General features: G+C 30.4%; 2 protein-coding genes across 2 annotated transcripts; one reads left to right on the top strand and one right to left on the bottom strand.

Moving 5' to 3' along the window:
• Nucleotides 1-2,155: 2,155 nt before the first annotated feature.
• LOC113515365 (zinc finger protein 830) lies at nucleotides 2,156-10,335 on the top strand. Its single transcript, XM_026899536.3, has 4 exons — nucleotides 2,156-3,016; nucleotides 6,373-6,476; nucleotides 8,411-8,580; nucleotides 10,133-10,335. The coding sequence occupies exons 1-4, from the start codon at nucleotides 2,545-2,547 to the stop codon at nucleotides 10,284-10,286; spliced, it is 900 nt and encodes a 299-aa protein (XP_026755337.1). The 5' UTR covers nucleotides 2,156-2,544; the 3' UTR covers nucleotides 10,287-10,335.
• On the bottom strand, nucleotides 6,499-7,787 carry LOC113515364 (ATP-dependent (S)-NAD(P)H-hydrate dehydratase). The gene is made up of 2 exons (XM_026899535.3): nucleotides 7,472-7,787; nucleotides 6,499-7,334 (listed from the first exon to the last, which is right to left on the bottom strand). Exons 1-2 carry the CDS (start codon nucleotides 7,691-7,693, stop codon nucleotides 6,591-6,593), a joined length of 966 nt encoding a protein of 321 aa, XP_026755336.2. The 5' UTR covers nucleotides 7,694-7,787; the 3' UTR covers nucleotides 6,499-6,590.
• Nucleotides 10,336-12,185: the final 1,850 nt, after the last annotated feature.

Below are 12,185 nucleotides of genomic sequence, written 5' to 3'. Positions count from 1 at the left end.
CGTATTTGTACAAAAAACACAAAATCATCACCCTCAAGACACACACCGGTCACCAACCATCCAACAGGCAACTAACACACAACACTCAACAAACACACCAGATTCATACAACACAATTCATACACCAAACACACAATCACTCACAAATTCAGTATACACTCTAAAGAGAAGGCGAGGTAGAAGACGGACATAAAAAAAAATAAAACTGGGGCATACGTACCTTTTTTCCTGTGGGTTACAGGACGGGGTATGTTTTTAAGCCGACATAAGTTGAGAAGGTGAAAACCAATTAAACCTCAATAATAGTTTTAATTAAATATAATTTTAAATTTGTTTTTCGAAATATAAATAATATATTACATGGATTATAATATATTAAAAGGATTCATTTGCTAGTGCTACAAATTATTCCCGTGTGGTTCCGGTATAGAATAGGCCACCTCTTTCTTTCCCGTAAGTGTCGTAAGAGGCGACTAAGGAAAGGCGAGGGACGGGCATCAGTATCCCTCTTAAAATATCTCCAAAGCCTAACTGCGGTTGCCAATCTGCCTGCCAAGCGTAACAACTACAGGCAAAAACCTTCCAAGAGAGAGGCTTATATCCAGCAGTGGACAGATAAAGGCTAATATGATGATTATGATGATATACATCCAAATATAACAACATTTTTATAATAATCATATTAGACAATATGATTATTATAAAAATGTTGATCAGTTGAGTTGCATGAATATATAATTCATGCAACTCAACTGATCAATATTTTTCTAATTTTAGATATACGTAGACTCTTGCCGACCTAGATACAATTCAATAATAAATAATTATTATGGTGTAACATAATTTATAATATATCTAATTGTGTACTAACAAAGTTGTACAAAAGTAAAGCATGGCAACTACTGGCAAAACCTCCCTAAGGGCTTATATTCAGCAGTGGACAGTTAAAAGCTGATATGATGATGATGATGATGAAAACCCATTTTTAATTTTCATACCAAAATGACACAAAGGAATCCTTTTGTTACATGTGCATTTGTCCGTCTGTCACAGTGATTTAACTCGGTAACTAATAATGCTGTCGTCTTGAAATTTGTTAAAGTTTTAGGTATAGTTAACAAAAATTTTGAATAAAAAAAAAATTATTAAAAAAATCTTTTTATTTTATTTGCTTTTGTTATTGACCAGCTCTTTTACAATCCAAAAGGGGAATTCAAAAATTAAAAATAACTAGGACGCCATATGAAATTACTTCATCTGACCATTTTAAAAAAATCTTTTCTATTTATACCATGTAGTTTATGATCCCACCTTTATCTCCGAAGTTTATGTAGAAAAAACTCACAATAATTACAGTTTATAAAGGTATATGTGAATAATATAGCAAAATAAAACAATATGTCTATATATATATAATACAGTTTTTGTGAAATTACCAAATAACTTCCAATAACAAATTCAGTATTATAGTCCTATTACTCATAAAGTTAAAAAAATTATGCCCCTAAATAATAAATTAAGAATTTCATATCTTACACCACACCATAGTCTAATTATCCTAATATAAGACTAACCAAACATTTTTTATTGTGTTATTTAAACTATAAGTGAAATTGTGTGTTCGTTTGTGTATATTGTATAATTTGTTTGGACTTTATAAATAGTAAAAGTGACATTTACGGCTAAATCTGCTTATTCATACTACCAATCCTTGAAAAGTTCTCTGCTGTTCAAGTTACGAATTTTTTGTTTTTATATTTGTTATCTCATAAATGCGTCAGTTATAAAATGATTGGAAGAGTAATTTTTATCAAAAAGGCTATACTTACAGCTTAGTTCCATAAAAATTTTATCATTTCAGTAATTTAAGTTTAAAAATCAAAATAACTAGCCACAATTGAAGTTGGTTTTTTGTGGAAGTCAATCATAAGTTATTTACAGACACGTTATATGCTGAGTACGTGGGGGTGGGGATGGGGGAGATTAAGGCGATTTTAGGTTAAGCTATATTGCAATAAAAGAATGTAGGTAATTTTAGGCTACTAAGGGCCAATATTAGGCGAACTCTGACTCATTTTATATGGCAAGACTGTTCTAGCCAAAGTTTTAATAAATATAAAAAAGTCTATGGTTCTTGGCTGATTTTTTTTATCTATTATTTAACGTAGTTCTCTAAGTAGTCTGTGTATTATTTCTAGTCGCAAAAAGAGAGTAGTTAGAACTTTTCCTTGTTCCTATTTGTATATAGTCTAATTTATAATGATATTTTTATATTGCAATTATTTTTTTTTATTTTCATTTGTTTGTGTTCCATTAAAAGTGTTGCATTAAAAGTGGTTATTAGCTAATGCTTATCTTGGTTATTTGTTTTGATTGACTAAAAACATATATAAAAATTAACAATACATTATAGTTTTTACGTATAAAAAAGTACTTTTAAGATAGACATCGCAGAAGGCGTTGTGATATACTTAAATTTTAATAAAGAGGTTATTTTAGGCAAGTTATTTATCCACAAAACAATTCCGTAATAATCCATCAAAAATGTCTTTACGAATGCAAATGGAAAAGAAAAAGACCCAAGTGGAAATGCGTCGACTGATGGCTGAACGTAAAAAAAAAGATACGAAAATCGTTAAGATAGATAATCCTCTTGCTAAATACAACAATGCAGGACAATTAACATGCATACTTTGTAACTCTATAGTGAGATCTGAAAATGTATGGACAGTACATATAAATAGTAAACAGCATAGAGAAAATGTTGAAAAAGCTAAAAAATTAAAAGAGTTAACGAATAATTTTACTGTTGGAAAGATAAAACGCAAACTAATAAGCCCTCCAAGAGATGTCCCTGTAGAAAAAAAGTTAAAAGGCATATTAAAAAATGCTAGTGAAGCAGTTACATCAATTGTATCAAAATCTACTAATAATGTACCACATATAATATCGTATCACAATGAAGAAATCAAAAGATCACCTCTTATTCCTGGACTTCCTGTTGAGAGAAAACAAGGTACATAGCTATACATTTTTATATTACTTAAATGCTACAGAAATATTAATAACTAAATTTTATCCTCAGCTTTATCTATGAGACTGAAATAAAATGTAGCTTATGATGTTTTATTATGCAGCTTGTATTGTAAATGAAACAAAGTTCAATAAATTAGCCATTTTTTATATAACATAGCTTTGGATTCTAACAAAAAATATTTGAGTAGTTCTGATTAACAGACACTAATCCTTGTTTTTCTCGAATATTATTTAAATTCACTAAAAAAAAATACTCATAAAGAAAAGAAAAGAAATTCAATTAAATGTATACAAAATAATTGTCCTTTACTTTACCTAGTAGTTTGGTAAATATATCTGCTGTCATTTTATCAGTGTGTTTATGTTCAATATTATAATTTTTTTCTTTAACTGCATTATAGATGAAATGATGGCAAACATAAATATGTTTGGTTCTTCTGTAGCTTACATGATTTTCTACAATTCTATGAGTACTCATATTATTATTATAAATGGTAATTGGTACAACATCACAATCAAATATATCAGAGAAAAAACTATTTAGATATTTACTCTCCTTTATTGCCTCTCCTAAACTATAGTACTCTGCTTTGGTGCTAGAGTATGCAACATTTTATTGTACCAACACCATACATTACACAATACCCTGTTACTTACTGAGACCTATGGTCTAGTCCATCATTAGCCCAAATAGCATCAGTATATATTTCAATTTGTTGTTTACCTTTTTTGTAATTTAAACTATATGATAAAGTCCCTGAGAGATATCTAAGTACATGCTTTGCTGCCTGCCAATATGTTTCATTATAACAATTACTAAATTGATGGAGTTTACTGCAAGCAAATGCAATATCTGGTCAAGTGCTAATACAAAGATGCATAAATCCACCAATCAGTTCTTAGTAAGATTTACAGTGTGACATCCCATATTTTGACAGTAAACTTTTTACTAATTCTTCCTGTGATAATTTTAAAACACCTATAGAGACTGAATATACGGTCTCTACTTTCATACCTAAACAGCTTGTAAATTACATATAAAATAATATATTTATAAATGTTGTGAGTAAGGGTAGACTTATCTCTGACAGAAATCTCTTCCGGTCAACCCAATACAGTGAGAAAATATTTCATTAGCAGGCAGCTGAACTATTAATACATAAACAAATATACAGTTAAATAAAATATTAAAATATATAATAAAATATTACATAAATACATACACTATAAATAAATATAATACCTACATACTTATATAATAAATGTTAAAATAAATTAATATACTACTTACATTAGAAATTTAGTTTAATGATTTTAAGATTTGACAGTTCAATTAGAAATCATCTACATAAAGAGCCATTAATATAAGTTTGTCCTTTGTAATAACACACAAGGTTCATATTTTGAACAATTATATCCTTATGAAATTAATATGCATAATTATTGATATTAAGATTCCAAAATTGACTTGCTTGTTTTAAACCATATGTTTTTTTCTTTGATGAACATATTTTGTGTTTACTATTATTTTCATATCCTTCTGGTTGCTTCATATATATTGTTTCATCAAGATATATGGAGCAGTCAGAACCATATAAAAATGCATTGCTAACACCTATATGTTCTATATTCATGTCCTGATTGACAGTAACAGCAAAGAGCATCCATAAAGTAGAATGACAAAACACAGGTGATAATATGCTATTATAATCCAAGCCATAATGTTGACTAAAACTATGTGCAACCAACCTGACCTTAAATGTCTTAAAATTACCGCTTGCATCTAGCTTTTTTTTAAAAACCTGCTTACATTTTATTACATTTTTGCCTTTAGGCCTGTCAACTAATTTCCACACATCCTTTTTATATAACATATTCTTTGTCCATAATCAATTTCCATTCATTATTATTTTTACAAGAAATGGCTTCAGAATATGACTGGTTTTGTGCTAAGGACCTCTACTTCATCTCCATTCAAAATATAATCATTCTTCCAAATTGGTACTCATTAAGTACAAACTAGTCTGTTTGAAATGTTCTCATCAACAAATTACAGATACTAACCACACCTAAAGAGGATTCACTTCAGTGAGAATTTTCATTCAACGAACCATCAAGTAAAGGCTTTTAAGAATCTAAACTAACCCTTTCAGCATGTTCATCTATATCATGCTGGATAACAATCTCAAAATTATTATATGTTGACTGCTCAATTTGCTGTAATGAACTATTTTGAATACATGAATTGTTAAGTGGTTTATCTATATATTGTAAATTTGATACAGGTGGACCTATAAATTTAGAATTGTCTATATTATTATCTATTACAGTCTCCACATTGGCTGGCAACAAATACCTTAGAATAAGCTATATCTTCTCAATTAACTGGTTGCTGATTGAGCTTGTAGACACATTCAACTCAAAGGCTGAGAAAATCAAAATTATTACAACCAAAACTCCTATGCTTACCTAAATATGTCCTGCACTGTTTATTATCAAATACAAATATGTACTTTTTTTATATTAATCTATGTACAGAGAGCAAATTTGCAGCTATGCCTGGAACATATGTTACATTTGTTATAGATTTTGTATAAGCATTATCTAAAATTACTTTTAGATCACCTTGTCCATCACTACACATTTTATCATTATTACCAATAGTAATTGTAGAGCTTTTATTATTATAATGAAATAACCAGTTATGTGAACTACAACTGGAATCAATTGACCAATCACTCCACAAGTCACACATGATATTTATTAAACTTTCTTTATTACTCGCAGCCATCATAACTACTGGCGGTACGGTAGATGTGGATGGTTTGATTGTGTGATTCACAGACACTAACAGCTTATTCTATTCTCTGTCCCAAATAGTATTTTCATCATCGATTGGTCCAGCTGTTAAGGTGCATAGTAACAACAAAAAAAAGTCCAAACAATGTTAGTATGGATAAAGAAACCACCCTTAGCACACTGACCATATTAACACTGTATTTATATAATGTATGTTTATTAAATTCATGTTAGGTTATGGTGCTGTTTGTCAATAAGCATCTTTGTGCTCATATAGATCAGTAGCAGTAGCAGTACTACCATATGAGCCAAAAAGCTAGCTTTGCTGTATTAAAATGTTACAATGGTTGTGATGTATAAATAGGCTAATTTTCCAGCTTATCTGACAGTTTTCCCATGGTCCCCTTCTAATAGTGTCTTTGCAATGGTGATATTTACAATTAGTTAAAATATAGACATAATTATTAATATAAACTGATGATAAGACAATATGGATGTGATAAAGTAACAACCAACCAAGAATTACAACTTCCACAGATCCCCAAACATCAACAGAGACTCAAGAGCAAGATTTAAAAACTCAGTTACCTGATCAGCCTATACCAGAAGGATTCTTTGATGATCCAATATTGGATGCTAAGGTAAGTAATAAAAAATAATTAATAATTTTACATTCAAAAAGATATAATTATAAAATTTTTCTTAAAAGTATTTTATGAATATAGTTGTAGTATGTTTCTTTGTAATTACATATTTTAATGACCAAATAATTCCTCAAATGATTCATGAATACATTCAATCATATCTGTAGCTAACATACTGCGGCCTTTTACAGAAAAAGCCTTTTCATTACTACGTCTCACCAACTGACAAGCTGCATAGCAAGCTAGGGAAGCTGCAACTAAACCATTGTCATCTGTTTTCAATTCAGTTTTATGAATGTTCTGTAAAGTCCAATTTAAAAATGTTGCAATAGATCCTGATAAAATATCTCCTTGGCCACCACATCTACGTCCAGATCCTCCTGTGCTTGAGCTCCAAACTACTGCAGGATTCATACTATATATTTCATCTGTAGAACCTTTCTTCAGTATAATTACATTTTTCTCAAGCTGCTGGCTTAATTTTTGAGAACCATTGAATTTATTATTAAGTCTTTCAAATTCTATTTTGTTAGGAGTCAATATAACTGGAGATGAGAAATCTCTGATTAATTCAGGGTTTTCTGTTATAAGAAACAATCCATCAGCATCAATAACTAAAGGTATTTTGAACTCTCTGATTATTTTAATTAAATCAGAAACTATATTAAATGTTTCAGTTGCCCTTCCCAAACCAGGCCCAATTACTATTGCATGTAGTCTTTTGAACCATGGTGATATTTCTGAAACAGCATTTTCAGAATCCAGTAATGGATGCACAATTAATTCAGGACTGTAAGATTTTATGACAGTTGCCGCTGCTGTGGTGCAGAAAATATGCACTAAATCGGCCCCTACCTGTGGACATTATTGGATTTATTTATTTTGAATTTATGTATATAAGTATAGACATCACTTACACACTCATAAGTTTTCAAGATATTTGATCGATTAATTAAAATGGGGGCATATTAAAATTACATTAAACAACGTACTTTTAAAGCACTTATTCCTGCGAAATATGGAGCGCCTGTATATTCTAAAGATCCTCCCACTACACCTATCCTTCCCGCTTGACCTTTGTGACTGGCACCATCCAGTTTTGGTATACAATCGGTTATAAATTTAATCTGACGTGAATGCGAATTATCCATAATGTTTCTTATATGAATAGTTAGGGTTTTTAAGTTGTTCCCGATTCGTTTTGTTAATAACATTGGCAATAAAGGGCTTAAAACTATTCCCAGTTTATTTTGTCACATCTTCAGTCTCAATATTTATTTACTTTAATAAGATACTCTGTCAGTCATTTATCAGTCAGACTTTTTTTTTTTTATATCGTACTCTGTAGTAGTAGCTACCTTAAAACGGGGTTAATAGAATTCGCGGGGTTAATATAAATAAAATCTAAAATAACACTAAATCCTTTTCTTTGTCTGTACTTTACTATTTTTCCTGTATAATACGAATATTTTACTAAACATTTTTATTTTTAAGGTAATAAGTATTAAATGCCAAATATATTTTAATCTATGTAAAGGTGAAAACTATTTTTAAAATTGTTGTGCGAAAGTGCATAATTTATAAGTATAAACAAACTACGACTGAAATATTAAAAATATAAAATTCTTTATTATTGCTAATAACAACTGGGTATGTAATAGGGGGAAAGGGATTGTTAGCAATGGAATTTGACAGCCCCATTGCTAGCAGTATGCCCTATTAGGTCAACTTCCACGTGGGTCCCCCTAGAAACCATTGTGAACAAATCTTGTTGAATTTGTTACGATAGGCTAACTGACCTACTTCATCCTCACCTATCATCCTTCACTGGTGCCCCGCCGAACTATAATTATGTGTGATATTATGTATGGTATGTAATTAGTCATTCAATTAACTTATTTTAATGTATACAAATAATATGTATGTATTAGATGAGAAATATCGAATACAAAGATCCAGTTGAAGAGGAGTGGGAGAGATTTCAAAAGGAAATGAAAGAAGAAGCTAGTGCGTCTGCAGAAATTATAGCTGGTGAGCAAGAGGAAGCAACAGCAAAGCGACAACTTGACGAAATCGATGAACAGATACGCAATTGGTCTAGGTATAAATATAATAAAATTATTATAATGACCATACTTGTCCTCTCGAATATAAATTTTTGGCAGTTGTACATACTTAATAACTTGATAATTTTGTAAGATGTTTGGATATATATCATTCACGCTTAATTTGCTGAATGGAATATGACACATAGCTGTCAAATCCTAAATGAGTATTTTTCAAACAATGCTGGGGGCGGGGGGGTTGCGAAGCGTTACTCAATGGGTTGTGGATATAATACAAATTTAGTGAGATGTATGGGCATTAATTAATGTTAATTTGTTAAGTGTTAATTTTCCGAAATAATATTGATTTGGTTTTTGAAGGGCCACAACAGTTTCTATCAGGCTTCAAAAAAAGGAAACTGTTCTCAATTCGATTGTATTTTTTTCATGTTTGTTACCTCATAACTCTGTCAGTTATAAACCGGTTTGGAAACTCTTTCCTTTAACTGAAAAGATATTCCAAACTGATAAGTAAACTTTAATATGAAAAAACTAACTTTCAGATAGATTCTATAGAAATCTTATTAAAATCGGTTTAGTAGTTTAGTTTTAAAATTATTAAAATAAAAAAAAAAAAACTGGTTTTGCTATAATTCAATTTGGTTAAAAATACTGAAAAATGTTAAAAATACATTGTCCTACTTGGGTTCTTTTGTCCTCATTTACGTGAACAAAAATATATAAAGTTACAGATATAGCTACAAGTTATTAATATGAACGCAAGGTAATTCTTTGTGCTTTAATAACCTATCGCCATGAAATTAAGTTAAATACAGTGTTTATCACAAATGAAGACATGAGATTTATTTTATCTCATCAGAATATCTCAGCCACACAGACAAATTCGCAATTAAAATTATTGTTCTATGACTATGTAGCTATTTTAGTAGTGTGGTCCCCGCATACAATGAGCCATCTCTTCCTCTCTCATGGGTGTCGTAAGAGGCGACGATGATGATGATGATTTCCATTAAATTTGATTGGTTTTAATAGTGAGGACTAGCAATGCCATTAGTAGTTTTTATTGGGCTAGTTTACCGGATCTCATCCTCATCTATCAGTACTCGATAGTATCCTGTCCATGTATACCAGTAACTTACGGTTTTTTATTATACTTATAATAAAATCATAACTAGTCGCTGTTTATATATGGAAGATATATAAAAAAAGTATTATAGGGGGGCTTTGATGACGCAATGATTGAAATGAACCAAAAATAATGATTTATACAATTTTTGTCTGTTTGTATGTTTGTGCATGCTAATCTCAGAAACGGCTTAACTGATTTGAATGCATTTTTGACTAATGTGTTGCAGTTTGCTTCTTTTAATGTTTTCATTGGTTTATAAATAAAAAAAATATATCAATCTAAATAATCACATATAAAATGCTATAAATTAACTGATTAGTTGAATTAACTAAAACTTTTTTTTATTATATGTATTGATTTTCAAAAATCCTGTTTACTCATGCAAAGCCGGGTCGGATTGCTTGTCTTGAAATAAAATTCACATAAGTATATATACTTAATAATTTTGATTGTTTTAGAGTTCTCGATCTGGAATTGAAAAAAGAAGAAACTAAAAAGAAAAAGCAAGACATGGATGAACAAATGAGTGAAGATATTGAAGATGATGATGGCAACGAAGATGATAATATAGATGAGTTTTTGGACTGGCGGGCGAAAAAATCTTACAGTTAACTCTTAACTCTGTTCTTTTACTTTTATAAAATAAATATTGTTCTTCTACTTTCTCTCTTTCGCTATAGTGAGAGTAATACTCTGCTTTTAGACCTGTCTCTGGTTAAGCTGAAAGTACTGCTGTTTATTCAGATGTAGTCACCAGATACTTCTTAGGTGGGCACGTCTAAATATGCTTATGGTCGTGACGCAGTACCATACCCATTATAGTCTGGATGGACTTAATAAAATGTTACTATATAATTGTTTTTTTTTTTTAACAATTTTTATTTGTATAAAATGAAATAAAAATGGCTAATTTTTATTTCATTTTATACACTGTTACAACTAAGATTAATAACTAAAAGTACCGTAAAATGAGATCAATAGAGATTGGGGTCTGAATAGGGACATAAATGGATTTGAACATTTGAAACTGATTGAAAAAAACATAACAACCTACCAATTATTGCAAAACGTTTCAACGTTTAGTGGAATATAGAATTTTTAAAATAGAAAAATTAGATACTTCTAAAGTTAGTTAACGGTGTCTAAATCTTACCTCAAAGTAAAGGTGTATGAAACGATAAAATTTGTGCTTCAGAAACTTTCTTTGCGTTTTGTAATTACGGATAAACTTGGTATTTTTAAATAAATTTTAACTTCACTGTGGAGCTTCACAAAAAGTAGATATTAAGTAATTTTTGTTTTATTTCAAAATATCTTAGTGTGATTTTAATGCATTTAGGAGGTTAGTAGGCACTGAAAAGGGGTGAATGGGCATGCCGCAGGTTTGAATCGGAACGTCATACCATATTATTATGGACGAATGAGAGTTGAGTGGGTATGTCTGGTCGCTTAGAGATTGCGTTTCTGACAGATCGTAATCGAATGGGCGATGTAATTTTGAAGTGGCGTACAATTTACGGCAATAGTTTAAATATCTTTCAATTAACCTTAATAACGAGTAATAATATTAAAAATTGAATAATTATGCCAACTTACAATAAATGTATTTATTTCGAGATAAAATTATTAACAATTAATTAATTAACAAATATAAGAACAATAGTTTTTAAAAGTCTAACCAGGTCAAACTGCGCTGTTTCAAGTTTTTTTTCATGAGTGAAAATGGTATGGTAACCCTGACTACGCTAACGGGATACGCTGGCGGAGCACCAGCGAAGGGTGATTAATGAGAATGAAAACAGGCGAGTTAGCGCATCATGATGAATTTATCAGGAATTAACCATGATAGTTTCCAGGACGAACCGCGAGGAGGTCGACCTGGTTGGGTATATTGCTAGCAATGGGATTCTCAGTTTCCATTACTAACAATCCCTTTTCCCCCGCTGTTTCAATGTTATGTTAACTGTTTGTTTTTGTAGTGATAAGACAAAATAACGAGGCAATTGTAATTGAATATTTTTGTAAATTTAATATAATCTGTCAGTCGGTATATTGTTAAATAAAACGTTATAATTTTATAATATATAATGTACTTAATACATATTTAATAAAGTTTATAATACGAAACAGGTACGCCCAAACAAAACTTAAGAAAATAACTGTTATGATATCAGTCAGATGAATTAAAAAGAAATGAAAAAAAATAAAGCACGACTCATAAGCCACGCTGGTTGTGCGAAATATGGTGGTTTTGTGGAAAATGGTTTATTAGCATTTGAGTTAAAAATCACTACTACCACGAAGAAATGAATGCGGCTGCATTCAAGGAGTACTTCTACGATGTATTGCTACCTAGCTTTCCAGAGCCTTCAGTTATATTAATAGATAACACCTCTTATCATTTGCTGCACATACCTACCTACTTGGGTAATAGAAAAGAGGAATTAGTGGCTTAGCTGTAAAGAAATGCAATGCGTTGATGCAAAAATATCAATTCTAAATGTAGAGCTG

The sequence above is a fragment of the Galleria mellonella genome, unplaced genomic scaffold, assembly GCF_026898425.1.
Source record: "Galleria mellonella isolate WM207_F2 unplaced genomic scaffold, CSIRO_AGI_GalMel_v1 utg173, whole genome shotgun sequence".
Taxonomy (NCBI): domain Eukaryota; kingdom Metazoa; phylum Arthropoda; class Insecta; order Lepidoptera; family Pyralidae; genus Galleria; species Galleria mellonella.
This window is presented reverse-complemented; position numbering and strand designations above follow the sequence as displayed.

Excerpts from the sequence above, each read along its gene's own strand:
- LOC113515364 (XM_026899535.3), bottom strand. The coding sequence starts at position 7,693 with ATGTTATTAACAAAACGAATCGGGAACAACTTAAAAACCCTAACTATT. Across the intron at positions 7,335-7,471 it reads CAGGAATAAGTGCTTTAAAA|GTAGGGGCCGATTTAGTGCA; the intron begins GTACGTTGTTTA and ends TAATGTCCACAG.
- LOC113515365 (XM_026899536.3), top strand. The coding sequence starts at position 2,545 with ATGTCTTTACGAATGCAAATGGAAAAGAAAAAGACCCAAGTGGAAATG. Across the intron at positions 6,477-8,410 it reads ATCCAATATTGGATGCTAAG|ATGAGAAATATCGAATACAA; the intron begins GTAAGTAATAAA and ends TGTATGTATTAG. Across the intron at positions 8,581-10,132 it reads CAGATACGCAATTGGTCTAG|AGTTCTCGATCTGGAATTGA; the intron begins GTATAAATATAA and ends TGATTGTTTTAG.